Genomic DNA, 20,346 nt, shown 5'->3' on the forward strand with positions numbered 1-20,346 from the left:
TGGGTTAAGCAATGTGTAAAGAGTGAGTCACACAGCTCCTGCATGTATGTGAGCTTGAGTGGTTACATAGGTTCAAAATGCAAGCAAAATACAATATAGGGAAAGAGGGGGATTAAATATTGCGCAAAATATAACAGCTGAGACTCTTAAAAAGTCTCAGCATGAAAAAGCAGGAATTTGCATGGGTCACTCATATCCCAGACAGGCCCAGTTTTTGAGGATCTTGCCACTGTCCCATGGGTCTTAACGCTTCACTAAAATTAGCTTCCCAGAAGATATAATTACTTTTCTCACATACAGACACAGCCCCAGGTGGCTGGGCAGGGAAGGGGTTGGAGACTAGGCTGGCACATCAGCCCACCGAAAAGCAAGCTCTCTGCAGCATTTAGAGCAAATTTAGGCTCTGAAGAGGTATCAATTCGATCCACCCAACCCCTGAATTACACTTGTGGACATGCCAAAATTTATGTAACATTTAAAAGGATTCCAACTGACAGTGGATACTGCGATGCTTACTACTACCAATGGACACCGCAGTGCTGACCAATGCACCAGGGAGTGCAGAGGGCTGGGAGCTTGGGAGCAGCACTGATGGACGGGTCTGTGCCTGGGCGAGTACAAGGACTGGGCCACAGCTTTGATGTGGCTCCTGGGAGAGAGCGGAGGTGGCAGGACACACAGCTCATGAGGGGCGATTACAAATAGCCTAAGCTGAATCCTCTCCATTACTCCTGGCTGAGAATCTGCTGTGCTGCCCAACTCCTCTCCTTGTCCTCTTAGCAAAGATTTGGGAATGTTTTTTTAACGAGTTGGGACTTTCTGCCTACGGGTCACATCTTGGCAGAGCAGCGAGCTATTTCGTTCTCCTCGTGCCAGCCGAGGGCTGCGCTGCCCAGGTCTCTGCATCCCAGCAGGACAGCACCTGGGGCTCCCTCTACCAGCATTTCTACTATTTCAGAAAATGAAACAGAACAAAACAACAGCAACAAAAACACAGCCAAAAGGTGCCTTCGACAGATGAGACATTTCCAGCCATTTTTACTTACTCACATTCCTCTAGGTATTTATACTGGTAGTTTGGGACCTAACACCTTCAGTGGAAAACTAAGGGGGATGTTTCTGCAGCTCAGAACTACCCTGAAGGCCTTGCAGGATTTTATGTAGATATTTTCAGACTGGATTTGAATGGTCTTCCCTCCACCACAGATTTGAGTAATAAGTATGGGACAGTGAGTGCATATGAACGGGGATGTTGATCTTTCTGGATGAAATTCAGATCTGACTGGCTAAATATCACATGCAGACTGCTTTTCTGGCCTTTCTGTATTCCTCTCCATCTGCTGTGCTGGAAGAAGAGTCAGAAGAACACAGTGAGTGACACCTCTTCCTGCCAGAAGACCCTCCAGGTAGCAGATAACGTCAGTGGGAGGACACGCTCTTCAGGAAGGGACCTTGTTAACTCAGATAACCCTCACAAGGGTGACCTCCTCTGACACTAAAAGATCCATAGATAAGTCTTCATCAGCAAAAAATATCAACTCATCCATTAGAAATATTAAGTCTGAAGCCGCCTAAATTTCAGCAGGTTTGCATTTCTGTACTGGAGGAACATATTTTGTTTGGCAGTTTTTGTGATTCTGAACACAGCCTCTCCTGCTGACACCGTTACGGAGAGGTGGAGGCCGTGGCTGGTGGAGGGGAGCTGCAGCCGTGGGGACGGGGCTCCTGCACCCGCCAGCACCCGGTCCTGCCGAGGCAATAATCTGCAGGGATTCTGAGAGCAAGGTGGATGCTGCTCACGTGCAGCTCAAGTAGAAAATGGTAAGAGACACATGAAATGCTTCTGCCAGGTTTTCCTTACTGCGCATTTCCAGCGACTTGCAGCTCCAAGGCTTTCCAGCAGCAGGACAGGGTCATCAGCTGGGTAGACAAGCACAGAAGTGGAGTCTTAACCAAGAAATCCGGTTTCTGTGAGAGGAACAGACACAGCTTGGAAGGACTCGCTGTTACTCAAGCTCTGTCTGCAGGCAACGTGAATCAGTTGGCTTCGATCAGAACTGGAACTTTCTGTCTCTCTGAGGACACAGGTTGAACACTACGGGGAACCAATTCTCAGCCTGCACAAGCAAGAGTCAGGAATAATTCTCTGGAGATCTGTTAAATTATTCTAGAATGAGTCTCATAATGTGACATTTGTGTAAGCCTTGCGCTGAATTTCCTTGCTGAGTAGGAGGATTAATATAGAGACAAAAAAGACACTGCTTAAGGTAGTAAGTCTTCCATTGTCAAAAACTTATGTATGCATAGCTGTATAGATGGCTATACATCTTTACATACAGTCAACATAGATTTTTGCGTGGTTCTGCCTGACTTTTAACCAGACATATCTTTATTATATGCGTATGATTTTCTGTCTCATAAAGCTCATCAGTCTTATGAATTGTTTTTGAGTTTTCTTAAATTAAAATAATGACTTTAAATTTTTATTTTTTTTTAATTGTGGTTTTAGTCACCCATTGCAAGCACCTCAACAAAAGCTCTCCAGCTTCAAAACAAACCAAAACAAAATAAAACAAAAACCTACACACATAACCTGCTCCAATTTTCCAGAACCCCTCACCCTTCTTTAAAATTGTACATGAATAAAAAATCTGCAATAGAGTCATGTTTCCCTGACACCATCTTGCACCAAGGCCTTGGTGTGGTGGGCTTCTCCCCGCAGGGCCACCACAGAGCTCGCTGGCGCAGGGATGTCACACGTGCTGCCCTGCGTGCTTCTCGCCTCCGCGGCGAGGGTGTGCGTGGTGGGGCAGGCTGCAGGTGGGGCAGCTTTTTGTCTTTGTCTGCAGTCTCCAAGCACTGAGATGCTCTTTGCCAGCAAACCACTCCTTCCAGAGCAAGAGCTAATTGCCTTCTCTTTCTTCACTTCTCCCCCTTGTTTTGCCTTTTCCATGAGTGTCACCATCTTATTTCTCCTTCCCATCCGGGTTTCTCCAGCTCTCCTTCCATTTCCCTCTCCCTCTTGTTTCCCTATCTCCCTAACTTCTTTTTCTCAAACACATTTTTATACTTTGATGGACGCATCTTTAGAGGTTTGAAAGCCATAGTACGTTCACAATAGACCTAAACATGCTACTTCTGAATAAGTCCCCCAGGAAGCAACCCAGATGATGGGCAGTCTACCTGAGACAATCTAGTGCAGCTAAGCAGCAGCAACAGCCAAAATAAATAAAATAAATCCTCCTTTGATGGAAGCTAAGTCAATACATTCTAACTCAACAAATCTAATAATTACTTGCTTCCTCCGATGAAACTTGCAGTAAAAGGGTATCAAGACACTGTGTTTAAACAAATCAATGGGGAGAGAAACAGAATGTACGTGCATGTGGGTGCACATATATAACATAAATATATTATGGATAGTTTTTGGTCCAAGTGACAGCACTTTTGGAGAAGCTGCAAAAATTTAATGCAGATGTGTCTACATAAAAATTGATGAACTTTTAAATGAGAACACCAGACACAGAGCATATAGCACATTACCAGCAGTCCAGTGCTCATTCATTTCTACTTTGCTTATTTGGGGAATTTAATTAAATACACCTTTAACATCATAAATGAACCATTTTAAGTAACGTGGGCTTAAAGATGTATGAATGAATGAATGCCTAATCAGCTCATGCGTCTTTATGTATTAAATCTAGAATTTACTCCAAATGCCTTTCAATAAATAAATAAGTAAATAAATAAATGGGAGATACATTTTTCCTGTGCCGATGTTTGATAATAATGAATTACAGCAATAAATCTATGATTATCTCTGTTTTGCAGTTCAAGAGCACCCTAAAATATTCAGACAGAACACAGAACCCCTTGCAGAAGATGCCTGCAGCACTGTGTATTAAAGCTCCAACACACCTTCACTCTATATGAAAAGGGTGAGAGTCCAGAAGTTAAATATAAAGTTTTTCTATTTCTAAAAATGTAGACTAGGAGTTACAACAGCAGGTCAAGTACCCCGGTATCCTAACTGGTATGCAATGATCAAGAGAAACCAGGGTAAATGTTTAAACACTGGGAAAGAAATGCACCCACCACCCCTATTACTAGCTCAGCAGGTTGGCAGGTACAGCCCCTCATCATAATTTAAATGAATCCTTCCCATGGCTCGAGGACTGTACCATAGCAAGAGCTCTGCTGTGGGGTTGCTTTTATGCAGTGTTTTCCCCTGAGTCCCAGGCTTCAAGCCTTATCTTTGGGAACAGCATTTTAACTTCCATAGAGCACCTTTCTGTAGAGATGTGCTACACAAAAAGAGGAAAAGAGACCAAAACAATTTATGTTCACTGTGCATGAAGTTCAGTCAATCACTTCACCACTTTTCGTCTCGTTATATTTTAGCAAAGACTGAACAGATTTTTTGACTACAGTTAAATGGACTTATCATTACTACTCAAAATCCTTCCTCATCTGAACAAGGTCTCAGCTGACTAATTGCTGAACAGCACAAAATGCCCAGTGGGGAAGTGCCCACTGCCACGACTGTCCTTGCACATTTATGCGGCAAAGCGATGCCCAAAAGGCAATGCCCACAAAAAATGACATGCAGCCTGCCAAAAGAACCACGGGCGCTATAAGACAGGAAGAAAAGAAGGACGCCGTGGCAAGTTTTTTAGAAAGACTATATGTGGCCATGATATTATAATGCCTCTGAAATATATATAGCCATGGATGTTGCATATAAGCCCACTCATGAAAACGTTACATAAAATGACTCTTCAGAGATTGCTAAAAGCAGCAACTTCCCTTAAAAACAAACAAACTGACTCACTTTCACATGGCACTCTCTGGTAAAACAGGGATGAGGCGGCGCGATGGCTGAACGCGGCGAGCTGCAGAGCCGCCGGCGGGCCCTGCCCTGCCTGCTGCCAGCCTGCGGGGAGAAACGGCCGGCCTCACGCTGCTGCAATGGGCGGCCTCCTCACGAACCACCACGCGGCATCTGGAGTGGGAAGCAAGCAAACAAACACAAGGCATGCACATATCCCATTATTACTTCTATGCCTTAAAACTGTTTGTCCAGGCATGCCAGACCGCATGGCAAGAGAGCAATCAGAGGGCACACATCCAGTAAGAGCACCTGGGGGCACATCCTGCAGCCACAACGATTTCTCCTTGGCATTCTTTTGCTTTTTAATTCACGGCCATACTCAATGCCTGCCAGAGTCTTCGGCAGAATTTCACTCACTGAAATTACTCTACTAGAAATTACCTCCTCGAGTTGCTCTGAGGATTATTTAAGGTTCATACAATACTTTGAATTTATAAGTAATATTATTGCTTTAATACCTTTCTTTCTCCTCTGGGATTCTGTTGTTACACTGTGGTGTTTTTTTGTAGAATAACTCCTAAAATTGCCTGGCAGACTAGTTTCTCCCATCCTCCCAGTAGGCCAGCGAGTCAGAAGCACACTAAGAACCAGCGTATGCTCTCTGGGATAACCCTCCTAAGTAAATCCTGACAAAGAGCTCAATGAATAATGTTACAGCAATTTCTGATCACAGAAGAGCTCCCAACAGTAGCTGCAGGGAAGCACAACATGGACTCCCTTTGTAAGCCACATAAAATAATAGTTGTTTTTTTTTTTTGTTGCAGCTTCAATCAACCCACCATACATTACCTTCTCTGAGAAAGTAAGAAAGCAGGAAATTACCCAAAATGTGCACAGTTTTGTGCATCCAACAATGCAGGTCACAAAATCAATAATGTGCAAAAACAATTGCTCAGAGCTGAACAATGAAATACATTAAGCGTAAGCTAAACACGACTAATGCTCCCTTCAGGAAAGACACGTCAAAATGGCAAACGACAGCTTGCTGTACAGATTGCAGAGAAGACAAGTGGCAGTCAGAAAATACAGAATCTTGATTTGTGGAAACACAGGCTCACAGGAAAAAAAAAAAAAAAGAGAGAGAGAGAGAAACAACGCGTTGACAGTAAAAACAAAGGCAGACTTCCTAGGTGTATTTTTATGGTAAAATTAGAGTTTTCAAAAGTGTCCAGAGACTAGCCCCGTACGAAAATTTAATACCTAAGGTGCAAGTTGCAGCCTCTGGCACAAGTGCACACCTTCGGCTTCCCGCAGGGCGCAAGGCCTGGTCAGACCCGTGCAGGGTGCTCCCTGTGCTCCTTACTTCACTGACAGCCTGCGCTGCTTCTGTCCCCGGGCACAGCCTGCTGGCCAGAACACCGCCAGGGGCCCAGCCCTACCCACCAGCAGATTCCTGAGCTCAGAGAGGAAACGTGTGAAAACAGGCACCCAAATCAGGTCCTTGGCCTTGTCCAAGACCAAATATATGTCCATTTCCAAATATTTATGTGAGAATGCGAGCACATTCTACTGTTCTGAGTTTATCACTGCACACAGTGTCGTTTGTAATTCACAGAGTTCAGTACCTCACAGAGAAGGGCAGCAGCGGAGTGCATTTCTGTCCAATTTGTCTGCCCCGTGCAGGATTTCCATTCCCCTTCCACTTCCTGAACTAATCTTAAGTGACAGTAACTGTATCTAAAGCTCTAAAAGCATTACTTTAAAAGATTCTCCAAAGGGAGCAGAAGAGGCAGAGCACAGCCCTCCTTCCCGCAGCCCCCCCCCTCCGACCCTCAGGGCAGAGCCTCCTTCCCTCCCCAATGTCAGGGGGCACAAACATCTGCGGGCAGCCGGATGTTTGTCGTCTGTGAAAATAAGCTCTCAAATATTTTCTATGGCTTTTGGAGATGAGACAAAACACAGTTTGCTCTAAAAGCCAATAATACCATCACTGATTTAGAAAACAGATGGAGTCAAGGGTTCCTTCTGTATCATTAGAAACACTCAGCCCTGGTTGTGCGACTGCAGAAAGAAGTTGCTCTCCTCTTGTGAAACCATCGCTGGCTTGCCTGGCTCCAAAGACCTTTCATACAGGAACAGGGACTTCTGTAAGATCTCTGTGCATATATTTGAAAGATCACAGTCAGGAAAGGTAAAGTACATCATACACAACGCACAGAAGTAATGAGGCATTTCACAGACCTACAGCTGGGCTTTGCTTAACAATGCTGCTTGAAGTAAACGGGGAGTGTGACATAACTTTGCCATGTGTTAATGAATTTTAATCAAGATCCACTGATTGCTAAAAAAAAAATAATTAAAATTGACAACCAAGTGTAGCTGTCATAATACTATTTACTTACTTTATACAATATGTTCTGAAAAGGACTCTATTAACAATGAAAAAAAAAAAGATAACTTTTGCATTTGAGAGACTAGACCAATACTCAGGAATTTCTGTGTGCAGTTCCCATCTCTGCCACAGCCTACTGATATGATCTGAAGAAAAAGAAATTGTTTCTGTCTTATTTTTCTTCCTCTCTAGAGAAAATGTGGATGTAATTCCCAATCCTCAGAAAATTAGTTAATGCCCGAAGTTCTAAAACATTCTGGTGATGAGGACTGCATCAGAACCAAACAAGCTCAGGGTGCGCACCGTTGTGTTCACTTCAGGGCAATGCAGAGGGGTAGGAGGCTGATGGTAAAGGTAATAGCTAGTCTGGTGGATTCAAAATGTTACGGTGCCTGTATCTATTTTCAGCTTGTTTGTCTCTAAGTGATTAGGTTAATTAAAAAATATGTTTATTTTGCATCCACCGGGAGCTAGCACACACTGGGGGAACTCCTTCAGGTGGCAGCAGCTCCTTTTGCAAGGCCTGGCGCAGCAGGAGGGTGACCATTTCTGCTCGAGGCCCTGTATCTTCCCAGGGAATGCCAAGTACTGTGCAGTGAGTCCCAAACACTGTCCAACTGCACCCTGGCAGAGGGGGCTTGGTGGCTGGAGCAGGGCAAATGCAAACCCCGAGCAGAGGGAGGAGCGGAGAGGGGCAGCAGTGCAGAAACGAGGGGTGTGTGAGCAGAGTGTGCTGCTGTTTGGGGGCAAAAGGTAAGTTGGAAGAATAATGGAAAGGAATTATGTAGGAGAAAAATCAGGAAACAGAGCAGGATTCGAGGAGAAATTCAGAGATACATGCATTTGCTGGGACAAACCTAGGTCAGGGGCTGTGGGAGGCAGCAGGGGGAGCGTGCCCCCGATCCACAGAATGGCTGCTGTGTTTCCCTCAAGCATGGACCAGTAAAAGGAAGTGTTTGGACTGAACCATTAATCACTGCTAGAGCAATTAATCACTGCTAATGTTTTGTTTTGTATTGTGTTTAATATTTATAATAATAATATAATAATAATCAATAAATTATCTAATAATATTTCTAATAATCTTCTTCCTGAAAGAACATCAAGCAAACCCAGCTGGGCATACAGATACCCAGATGAAGTAGTTTCCTGGACAGAAAAAGAAATCTCAAAGGCATAAGCAAACCTTTGCTTTCACATTAATCCAAAATGTTACTGATTTTTAATTAACTTGTTTTCATTCCTGTGTGAGGAATGTGATGCAGGTATTGCAAGAGAAAGGAGCTAAAAGACAGAACTTTGTAATCCAAACTCAGATTTTAGGTCTAGGGAAAAAAAAAAAAAAATTCTGTTTGAAGAAATCTTTTTTTGGCACAGGGAAATTGAGCATTGTTGCTACTGAAAAATAAACCAAGCAATCTTGCATACCTGTCACTCTGCAGCAAAGAGCACTTTTATTACAGAGCAGCAGCCAAGAGCACTTTTATTACGGAGCAGCAGCCAGGTGTGGGCAGACTCAATTTCTGCAACAGCTGCTCATAAATGAACAGCTACACAGTGCTCACCTTCGTCTCTCATGTGTGTAATGACCAAATACACTTTTATTAGCAAAGCCTGCAGGGATGGGTCAAAAAATCTGATGGTTTGGCGGTGCATTAATTAAAAGCTACAAGAAACCACGTTTTTTTAAAAGTTATTTATTTATTTTTCTCCTTCTTGTATACAATAAGGCTAATGTCATAAGGCTAGCGTTTTGCCAAACTAAGAAAGCACGTTAAGATGAAAAGTACGGTTCTTATTTCAGGAATAACGACTGTGGTGCTTGTCCGTCGCTCCCCAAACGTGACCCCGCTGTCGGAGGTGTGACGGGGCAGCCGCTGGCACCACCGCAGCCGTGTGGCAGCTGTGCCCTGGCCACGGGCACCCGGACCGGGGAATTCCCCGTGCCCGGCACGACGATTCCGCGTCCCTGGCTCGAGCCCTGCCCCGTCCCCCCGGGGTGTAACCGGGCCGCCAACGCGAGCGCCCCGGGCCCGGGGGGGCCGCCCGGGTGCCCGCTGCCCGGCCCCGAGCCCGCCGGGGGGCGCCGCGGCCCCGCTGCTCCCGGGGCCGGCTGCGGCGGGACGGGGCGGCCCCGGGACGGGGCGGGCGGAGCGGGGCCGGCCGGGGGCGCCCCCCCCTCGCCCCGCCGTGTAACCGGAGCCGGGGCCGGGGCCGGGCGGCGCCTCCCCCGTCGGGGAACCCGTTCGGCAGGTCTGGCGGCGGCGGATCCCGCGGGAGGCCGGGCGGCGGCGGCGGCCGTCGGGGCATGAGCGGGCCCTGAGCCAGCGGGGCCGGGACCCGCGCCCACAGGTGCCGCCGGCGGGACGGGATGGGACGGGACGGGACGGGACGAGGCCCGAACTCGGGGGTCCCGGGGCCGGGGCCGGGCCGTCGGGGGGGGCGGCCGCGCCCTGCAGGGCCGCGGAGACCGGGGGATGCCCCGAGCGCGGGGCACGGGGGGTCCGCACCGAGCGCTGCCGGGGCTCCGGCCGCGGGGCACAGCGGGGGAAGGGGCGCGGGGCCGGGAGGCGCTGCCCGGGGCGAGCCCGGTCGCGGCAAGGGCCGAAAAAGCTTCGGAGGCTGACGCCAAAACGGCTCTGAAACGACTTCCTTTATTTATTTATTTATTTAATCTCCCTGGAACTCCGTCTCAGCAGCCCTCGGGCTGTTTGCTCTCTGCTCGGCCATTTAAACCTGGCGGCCCGGCTGCTGCTCCTCCAGCCCACGGCCGGTCGCGCAGGAGGGGCTGTGCCCGTACCCGTACCCGTACCCGTACCCGTACCCGTACCCGTACCCGTACCCGTGCCCGTACCCATACCCGTACCCGTACCCGTGCCCATACCCGTGCCCGTACCCGTGCCCATACCCGTGCCCGTACCTGCTGCTGGTGCTTCCCTTCCTTTCGTTCCCCCCATCTATGCGTGAGGAAAATAGCTTTCGTGCTTGCGGGGTAATTACTTGCCAGTCAGTGTTTATACAGCCCTTAGAGCAGTCACAGGGGTGTGCGTTAAGACACTGTCCTCATCCTGCAGCAGGAGATGCTGAAAAGTTGCTTGTGAGGCTGGTCACTCGCTTGGAAGATGGAAATCCTCTTGGGACAGAAACAAAGCAGCATCTCAGTCCCGTTTCCTACTACGTGGTGTCTGTAGTTTAAATAGCATCCCTTCTCAGAAGGGCTAAGTGAAGCGGTGCTGAGTGGACCGGCCGATGAAGCCCTTACTGCCGAGTGTCAGAGGAGTGTTGCAGCTGAAGAAGCCGTACTGTGCAGTGGGCTCTGGGAAATAGCTGTGGGGAACTGAGCGGTGCTTGGGCACATCCATGGGGCTTTTAACAAACCTGGCTCTGGTGTAAACCCTAATGCTGAAATTGCGTCTAGATTCCTTGGGTGTAATTCCTGGCACAATGTGTCCTTACAGGCTCAGATTTGCTCACAAGTTTCTGATTGGTTCTGATTTGTTTGTTTGTTTTGATGTATTTTGTTTGTTTGGCTTTCTTTTCCAAGACGGATGCAGGTGTCAAGTGGTATGTGTCCCGGTGCTGCTGTTACTGAAGTTCACGTTAGCCTGTGGTTACTTTTGTATCTGTCCCAAACCTGTATGTGTCTTGTTGTTAACTTCAGGTAATATAACGCTCCCTTTCAGTAACTTGTGAATTGTTATCTTCATTAGATCTCTGCTGTGAGACGGCCGATGAATATTCCAGTCCCTGGGTTTGCAATTTGTGATGATGAATTAAATAAGCCACTTGCTTGCTTTGCATTGCAGTCCTCTATGTAAATTAGAATTAATTTTCCATGTTCTTTTGTTGTTGTGGCTTTCCTTTTGATATCATTGGGAATCATATTGGGCCTGAAGGTAATGTGCTACCTGAATTTAGATATGGGGGGGGCTGATTGATTTTCTTTTGATTATGAGGGGTTTTGATGTTCTGCCTCATCTGTTTCCTTTATCTGGTCTCTGTTAAATGAGGTGCTTTGTGTAGACGTAATTGCATGCAGGATAGTAGCCAGGAGCTGCAGAAACCTAACCCTGGTCTATCCGTGACTTACCATTTCTGCTGTGGCCTTGGGCAAATCACTTACCCTCTCTGTGTCTCTGTGCTTGTCGGGGTACAGGACATGGTTCCCGTTATGGCCCTTGGAGACTGGCGGTTCAGCAGCTCCCAGCCCTGTTTGGAGGATGCTGTGCTCCGTGACAGCCCCGCTGCTGCACCTTTGCTCTCCGGCAGCCTTACCAGATTATGCTGTGGTTTTTCTCTGTGTTCTTATAGAAATTAGAAATATATGCTTAATATAGTAGAGTTGGACAGCTTGGGCAAGTTCACAGGTGCCTTTGTTTATAGAAAGGTGTGCAGTGAGGTACAGGGAGATGGAAGGGAGAAGCGGAGGAAGGGTGAGCACTGCCATCTCCAGCCCCGCAGCCAGAAGTGACCTGTATTTTTTTTACTATTAAAAGTGCCTGTTGGGTTCGAAGGGGAGGGGAACACCCAGAAAAATAACTCTATTTATACTTCCAAAAAGTCTTCCATGCCAAACAATATGGCTCATGTATGCACTAAAATGTTTCTGCTTTTGTTAAACCTAAACCGTATTGTTCTATACCATGAACCCTGAGAGGAAATTAACAGTCTCTAGAAAATGCAGGTTGAAACCCCTTCAGAGTACACTTAAAGATACAGCTTGAACAAAGGTTACGAACTTTTCTATTATCTGCAAAGATAACTTGTCTTGACTTGGACTTTAAGAGAAGGGAAGTCTGTATATCTGTTAATGAAAAATCCCGGTGCAGATAATGGGTAAAATTATTATTTTGTCTCTGTAAGTGCCCCACCTTCAAAACCATCCTTGCTTAGCCTAAGACAATTCGGACTGCAGGTTGTGGATCTCTCTGCTATGATAGTTTTCTGTTACGTTGTTGGTAAGTGCCTGGTCAACTTCTTCCTTCTGCAGAGCCCTGGTGGCTCATGGTGATAATTTACCTATGTTCGTTTTCATACATAGCTGCCTACAGAAATTTTAACATTGCTGTGTTAGTGAGTACACAATGGCCACTGGTTTAATTCCAGTTCTTCCTGGGTGAGGAAGGTTGGGTTTTGTTTCTTTGGTTGTTTTGTTGTAGTAGTTGGTTTTTGTTTTTCTTAAATGAGGCAATGAGGTGCTTTTCTTTAGCCGGTGCAATTGTGCAGAACTGAGATGAGAAGCACTAGGACATTAGGACTGAAGGCATTTGGAAACTGGTGGCCCCCATCTTTTCCTTTTCTTCTGATCTTGCATGCTTTTTTTTTTTTTTTTTTTTTTCCTGTTCTGTTCTTTTTTCTGCCAAGGTTGGCCTTGGACACCTGTCAGCATTACAAAACTGCACTTCTCTCTGCAGTCAGCTCTCTCCAAGGGGTTTCATGGCTTTGATGCCTCAGCTGTTTGTCTAAACCTTCCGGATGTTCCTGGTAGAAATGGTCACTTCTCTTCAACCAAATCTGAAAATAATAACTTTGTAGAAACCAGATTTCACAGACCCTGGTGGTACCACTGTGTTAGAATGTTACCCTGGTGTCTGCCTCCTGCTGGGGCAGGTTATCTGTGTCCTCACAGCCTCCGAGGAGGGACTAGAGTTCATGCTTTGTAAAAGAAAGATCTGCAGATACTGCAAGGCTGGCTGGTTGCAATGCCAATAAAAAAATCTCTAGGCGCTGGACGTGGCCCAGTTCAGTAAGTTCTTGATCTTGCAGTTGAAAATGTATGACCAAGACGCATTTTTGGAAACACCTACTTAATGAGTGGGTGCCCTCGGCACATCTTTGGAGGCTGGCACATACTTTTCCTGTTGCAGGGTAAGTGGGAAGAGGCCCCGCAGCTGCCTCCGCGTACTGTGCCGAAGCACTGCTTGTGGCAGGGTGGTCTTAGGTGGGTACATGCCTTGTGCCAAAGCAATTTATTTACACAGTGGGACATAACAATAAAAGTTTTCTTATATCTTTATTTCCCAACATCCTTGTTCAGCACAGACCTGGCACTTACACATCCATGTGTACAGGATTTGGGGCTGGATGGAGGACAGAAGGTAGAACCAAGCTGACTCAGATGAGACCTGCTGCTTACAAGACAGGTTTCCCAGGATTTTCTTGTGTTGCAGCGATAGCCTGAGTCCCTGAAAGGCCTATCTGAGTCTTTTTGGTTCTGCTGCATGGTGGAGGCCATCTCAGCCTGTTGGGCGTGAAGTGTTCGGGAGAGCTGGGGTTTGTGATGTAGATGCGCTGCTTCACCACAGGTGTTTCACCCTTAGCCACGTCTAATCACTGGAATTTTAACCTTTTTGCTGGGAAGTCTGAGTCACCTTGCATTAAGCATGTGTTGGCATTGCTCAACTCCGGCAGGTTTCAAGGTGGGAACTTTCTCCAAGGTCACAGTGCAATGAAGGAAGGTGTGTTGCAGCTCTCATGGATAAGCAGACCTCTGCTGATGTCCTGCACTCCGAGGCGTTCCCGTTTGAGGAGTTTGGCTGCCCACTGCCCTATTTGCACAGTGTGAGCATTCAGCAGCTTTGTTTTCCTGAAGCGGCGCTGAGAAGCGGGGTGTGCCTGTTAGCCAGGTGCTCAGGACCTAATTGTCTGGGCAGAGTCTGTTTGTCTGATGTACCAAGCACTGAGCCCGGCTGTTTCTGGTAGCTGTTGGGAGCACCTAGGCTGACATCAAGGCATATCCACCGTATTTGATGTACTCTGAGTAGTCTGCATTATAAACTAGTTTTTTTCCCTAATGCAATGTTTTCTTGATTGACCTTGAGGAGTTGAGGCTTCAGCTTCAGCATTCCAGGTGCATTTGAGAAACCCCAGGTAAACCAAGCCTTAGGTAACACTTCTGGGGTTTGAGCTTTCAGCTTTTCGTGAGCTCGTCTCTTTCACCTCTATCTTGAGTGTGTCATAACGTATGCAGTTAAGATAAAGGTAGTTAAGATATACGAAACCGAAGAGGGGGAGTCATCTGCTGGGCCTCCAGCTTACAGACAAGGAAGCAGCGGTTGGGGTGTGAAGGTCGGCACAGTCCTGCGTGCAGTGACCGCGCGATGGTGGAGTTCAGGATCCTGATAGGAAGGAGCAAGGCAAGTCCACAGCCCAGGACCTCAGGAGACCGGACTTTGCCTATGCAGGGATCTGCTTGGACGAGTTCCATGGGGCACGGCCTTGGAGAGCAGAGAGCTGGTTGATTTTCAGGGATCCCATCCTCCAGGGGCCAGAGTGGTCTATCGCGGTGAGCAGGACATCAAGCAAGGGTGGCAGGGGATGTGCACAGCTGAACAAGGAGCTCCTGACAAAATTCAGCCATGGTACTTGATGGGGACTGTCTCAGATGAACAAGACCATGCCTCCTGTCACAGCTGAGTTAAAACAGCTATCTAAACATCTGAGGTTGTCTTTGTCCAAGGTATTTCCAGAGCTGGGGCTATACCACAGTCATGGTACACTGTAAGGGTGCATAAAAAAGTTGGTGTGTTCCAGAACAAATCAACCAATAGAAATCATTCCTCTTGTATACATAATTGTGGGGTGTTCAACTATTTTGAACTAGTCACTCAGTGAAGTAAGCCTGGCTGTTACGTGTGAGGTAGCTCTAAATTGGGGAGCTTACAGCGTGCCCGTCACGTGGCAATCTAACTGGTGCTTACGAGGGCTTCAGTTGTGAAGAGGGAGGGGTATTTCTTTGGCCCATTTGTGCTCCGTGCTCTTTTGAGTAAAGACTTTTTTTTATTCTTAGTCATAAGTATTAGGTGAAAGGTTTGGTTTGTTCAGAAGATATTTCTGTCTGCCTGTCCAAACACTTGTTGCCAGTAAAACTTCATATCTGCTTTGTGCAGCTTGTGACCCATCACATATTTTGGAAGCAGATCTGGTTTTATTATTTGCCTGTTACCTTGTAGAAGCTCTTCTTACAGGTAGATGAGTTGATTAATATATTTTTAATGAAGGCCGATACTCTATTAAAGCATTTGGCCGGGATCACTGAGGTGAGAATAGAAATGCAATATCCTGCCATTAAGGGACTTCAGTTCTGACTGCTGCTTCCCCAGGATTGAATAGCGGGCAACAACTGCCGAAGCATTAGGCAAACCCAAACCCGTTTACCAACGTGATGCCTATCAGGCTGGGAGATGGCCTTGCAGCGTCCCGAGGTGTAACAGCCCTTTCAGAGGTCCTGCAGTGCTCCTTGGCAGCAATGTCTGTTTGCACAAGGTGGAGGAAGGTTAGGTGGCAACCACAGGAATTTCACTTTACAAAAAAAAAAAACAATTACTGTTCTGTTTCCTCCCTGATACTTAAAGAACCCCTCTGAGAATGTGTTAGATGTCCCCGCTAGCCCTTGTTGTGCGGACTGGGTGTCAAGAAACGTGACCCTTCCCTGTTCTCCCGGCTGCTGCAGTGAGCACCGTGCAGTGCCCACTGCCCTGCTCGAGGGGCACCTGGCTGTGAGGTACTGCAGGGGGACGGGGGCACCACCGGGCACCGGCAGCTGGTGGTGTGGGCCCTGGCTGCAGAAACAGTCCCTGTGCATCTCGTCTTATTGGGGCTGGCAGACCCCACCTGGAGTCACTGCTGCGTGCCACCACGCTGGCATTCCCAGCTAGCACCGCGGGCTGCCTCTGTCTGTATTTTAGGTATTTCCATCTAGCTGTGCATCTGTAGTAGAAGGTAAATGCAGTGGTTTTTCTGTTGTGGTTGTTTTTTTTTTGACATCTCATCTAACCCTTGGCCTGATTAATTAGTTAATTAATCAATTGAGTAAAGGTTAATAGACTAAAGGCTGAATCACTTTATATGGCAGGGATACGAACTTTGGGGTTTTCTGGGATTGAAAACATAATCCCTGACTCAGTTCTTCGTAACTTCTTCCGTCTGGGCAGACTCTTGGGGAGAAGAAAACGTCAGTGTCTGTAAAACCCAGAGCAGGCACCTGGGCAACAGGTCTGACCCTGCCCTGTGTGCAGAGCCACAGCATCGCTGGGCAAGGGCAGGATTGTCTGCAAGGGCAGGACTGTCTGTTGCCTGCATCCCTGCTGGGAGAGGAAAAGCTGGAGCCCTTGCCAGGCGGGCGGTGAGGCCAGTTGCTGGCCTGAAGCCTTGTCTCCAGCAGCAGCTTGCGGGTGCCTGCCCGAGGCATGGCCGGAGGTGTTGGTGTGATGGCCCCGCAGCGCAGCTCCCAGTGGTGCTGAGCCCTGTGCAGGGCACGCCGTTTCCCTGGGTGCCGGCACAGGGTCGGTGTTGGGGCAGGTTCTGCTGCAGGCTGGGAGGCAGCACAGCACAGGCTCTGCCTCGCCGGGAGTGCCGGGGGCGGCAGGGTTTTCCCAGCCACACAGGAGGGAGCCTGGCTGACTTGCAGGAACGCTGCTGCTTGTCACTGGAGAGCTGGCGTAAGGCCAAGTGAAACCACCTTTGTAGTTCAGACGGCAGGCCTTTTATTTAAGGGCAACTGCACCAGCTCCTTGCTCTGCCGCCCCACATGGGCACGGCCCTCCTCCCCGGCTGGCACCTTTCTTTCCCCAGCTCCTGGAAATAAGAACTGCTGGGCTGCATCTGCCCACAGCCCCTTTGGCACAGGGATTGCTCCCTCCTGGGTGCGGCGTGGGGGGATTTCCCGGTCCACGTGCCTCCACTCTGTAACGCAGGAAACAATGCTGTAGAAAAAGCAACCTGAGCATGCAACAAAAAGTGCGTTTGTGTAAAAACCACCTGTAGGAATGCTGTGGCTCACTTTTCCATTGCATTGCAGACAGGACTGACTGGTGACTCTGAATGGCTTCTGCATACACACTCTGCTTTTCTGAGTGTCACTCGCCTGCTTGTGGCACCACCATGGGGTGCTCGCAGAGCCTGCCTGTCCTCCTCCTCCTCGCTGCTGGGCCCACGGGGATGCTCATTGTCCAGGGCTAGGCTTTGGAAACTGTGATGGTTGATGGAAATGCTTGCCTGAAGTTGTCATGTGCATTTCTCTCTCAACAGAGGGAAAATGTCTCTTTTTTGAGAGAATTTGAGCTTGAAACTCCTGCATCTCAGATGAGTTGCCTAACTCCAAGACAATGGAGGAAAACAAACAATGCCTCCACAAAAATTTCAGGTTCCACGGCCTGTGTATTAGAAACTGGCTGTCATAGTCCCAGCTGCTTTCATCGGTGAGCAGACTCGCACAGCTTGAGCAGTCTTGGAAGAAGCTGTATTAATCCGCACTAAATCAAACTGTGCGTTCATCCGATACCCACTAGTTTTGTCTTATTTTGTAAGCTGGCAGTCCTGAAACATTAGCTGTGTGCCAGGAGAGCACGACAGTACTGAGCGTGGCATGTGTTGGGCTTCCAGCCCACGGTCATGTCACCCGAGCAGCATATTCAGTGCTCATTTAATATTTATCTCTCTCATACGAGATATTAAGGAGGGAGGCCATTCGGCTTTGCAGAAACGGAAGGTAACGTGGGTGCTGGCAGGGTTTGGTGTCAGCCCCAGAGATTGCTGTTTGCTGGTTTTGTCGACAGCAGCACGTGGGTGGGGTAGCACTGGCCTTGCCTCCTAGGGCTGGGCTCCTGCGTTACGCAGCCTGGCCCCGCTGCCTCTGTGGGGGTGTCAGGCTGTCGGGGCAGCTGAGTGGGGCTGCTGCCCGCGGGACTGCGATGTCCCCGTGCTGGGGAGGGCCCAGCGATGGCCAGAGGTGCACAGTGTGGGCACGCAGCTGGAGAGGGCACGGGCACCCGGCACGGCTGAGCTGGAGGCCAGCGCTCCTCCCAGGCATCAGGGCTGAGCCAAACGGGGCTGCTGGTGCTAGTGCTGGGGGGGAGTAAAGTGAAGCTGGCTGGGGCTGGAGGGGCTTCCTGGTGCACACGGGGCCCTGCCAGAAACCCCTGGGGTGGTTGAGCCCCTTCCTCTCCTCGGGGCTTGTAATTTCCCACAGCTTTCCCTGTGCTGGCACAGACGGATCAGAACCTATCCCGAAGTGGTGGTCTGCAGAAAGGAACACAAGTTGAGCTTCGGTACAAAGAGTTTGGAAATTGCCTGGCTAGGAATGAGCAGGGCACACTCATCAGAACAATCTAAACTGTTGTAAGGATCGGTAATTAAAATGCCAGGACACCCAGCAAAGCAATAGGCTGGCCAGGCGGAGATGGAAACCACCTAGGAGTTGTGCGGGTGGTTGTTTGTGTGGGACGGCAGGGGTGGAGCTGCACACCGGGAGATGGTTTCTGGATTTAGCTTACAGCCAGTTAATGGGATGCTGTCCGCTGCAGCGAACAGCTGAAGCTGCACAATGTGTCTATGTGATCTAAAAACGCTGAAGGAGGCTGCAGCTCCCCCAGCTCCTCTCATCCTGACCCCTCCATGCAGGTCGGTGGCATGGCCCTGGGTATTTGGGTGTTCACAGGCTTGCTCATCTCCGTGTCCCATTACCGATGTCCTGCGTCACGACTGCAGGGTGTTCCTTGGGCTGCCGTGTGAGTGTGCCTAATTACACACAGCACAACGGTAATGAGGGACTTGCTGTGAACGTAACTGCCACGTGACTTCGGTCCCTACTTCCAAACCAAGCCTGCGCTCTAAGCTCGTCCAGGGAAACCGGTTTCAAACGTGGGTTTCGCTGGGCAGTATTGACAGAGCGACATTCTGGGGACATGGTTTGCAGTTCTTGCTGTGATAGCTCCACTCCTGAACCTTTACAAAATGTTTGCAGGGTGCTAGAGGCATGATCTCGGAACGGGATTCGGAGACCACCTTTGATGAGGATTCGCAGCCTAATGATGAGGAGGTGCCCTACAGCGACGATGACACAGAGGATGAGCTGGACAGCCGGCAGCCTGGGGTCGAGTCAGAACAAGCCCAAACCAACAGAGGCACTGAGGAGAGCCGAGAGACACTGAGAAAAGGTACTGCTACATTAGAAACTTGCTTTGGGTAGCAAATGATTCTCAGTACTGATGCTGAGCCGTGTGTAGATCGATTTGCTTTTTGTGGCTCATCTGTCAGACAGGACTTGGAATGGCTTATCCAAGTGTCTGAAGGAGCGATTGGTAGCAATTCATTCTATCAAATACCAGTATGAAAATCAACGTAATTCCAGTCCACAACCAGAGTTCTGTGCCACTGCCTGTTGCATACAACTAATGATGTGCTTGGTGACCTCATGTTAATTAAGGCAGGTGCTAGATGTACGTAACCCGCGGTCTGAGAGCTGCTTGAACAGAACTTCAGTTAACTTGTCTTCCCCATCACCTGGACATTTGAACCAGTATAAGCCTTTTTTGTGTGTTTAGTGGGTTGTTTCCATATATTTCTAAATGATAAGGGGCCTTAATGTGGAGATGGATGGTTTGTTAGGATGTTAAGATGGTTGAAGAAATAAAATGAGTGCTTCAGGTTTTTGCTTACGATTGCAAAAGAAAGTCATTGCATGATGTGGTGATCGGATTTTATTTTTTTTTCAAAAGATGGGTGAATCTTTCCATTTTAAAAAAGACTGTTTTGGGTGCTGAGTGCTTCACAGGTGTTAGCAAAAGCAAACTGGAAGAGGGGAAAGGAGGGAATTCAGCCTGACTAAATGTTCCTCTAAGTTTTCAATTTCTCATAGAACTTCCAAATTGTTATTTTGCTTCTTCCTTGCTGAGATTATATTTTAATTGCTAGTAAAGACAAATAAGCTGGACATTTCTTGAAAACCCTTTCTTAGACACTGTAATAAGAAAAGCAGGTACCAGTCTTGTTTCAATTGAAAGTACCTTACAAATATGACATTTGAAAAAAAGGGAAGGCAGATTGGCTTCCTCATGTTTACAGCAATCAGATGTTGACCCATTTTCACCTTGTCTCTTCCAGACTGCAGCTGGCAAGTTAAAGCAAATGATCAACACTTCTATGAGCAGCCGCAGTTTAAGAGAACAATACTTCTGTGCTTCAAAAAAAGCAAATATGCGGTAAGTTTTCTTTATCTTAATTATGTGATTATAGTACTTGTCAGGGTGAATGCTTTCTTAATGTCAATAAGATCTTTCCAACCATTTTTGAATCATCTAAAAACCACTAATAACACTTCCTTAGGATTTCCAGCAAAGGTAGA

At 48.0% G+C, this 20,346-nt stretch overlaps 1 protein-coding gene across 2 annotated transcripts in view; it reads left to right on the top strand.

Moving 5' to 3' along the window:
- The first annotated feature begins 9,405 nt into the window (after positions 1 to 9,405).
- The window catches only part of LOC311426512 (phospholipid-transporting ATPase IC-like), a 33,182-nt gene continuing 22,241 nt past the window's right edge, over positions 9,406 to 20,346 (top strand). The window contains exons 1-3 of one of the 2 annotated variants that reach the window (XM_084502877.1): positions 9,406 to 9,575; positions 18,967 to 19,159; positions 20,106 to 20,203. In XM_084502877.1, the coding sequence (XP_084359003.1) occupies positions 18,979 to 19,159; positions 20,106 to 20,203 (279 nt within the window). In that variant the 5' untranslated portion in view covers positions 9,406 to 9,575; positions 18,967 to 18,978. Of the gene's footprint in view, positions 9,576 to 18,602; positions 18,624 to 18,966; positions 19,160 to 20,105; positions 20,204 to 20,346 lie in introns of those variants that run through there. The other variant, XM_084502876.1, reaches the window with a different exon arrangement.

This window comes from Aythya ferina (assembly GCF_964211825.1).
Source record: "Aythya ferina genome assembly, chromosome: W".
In the NCBI taxonomy this organism is placed as follows: Eukaryota; Metazoa; Chordata; class Aves; order Anseriformes; family Anatidae; genus Aythya; species Aythya ferina.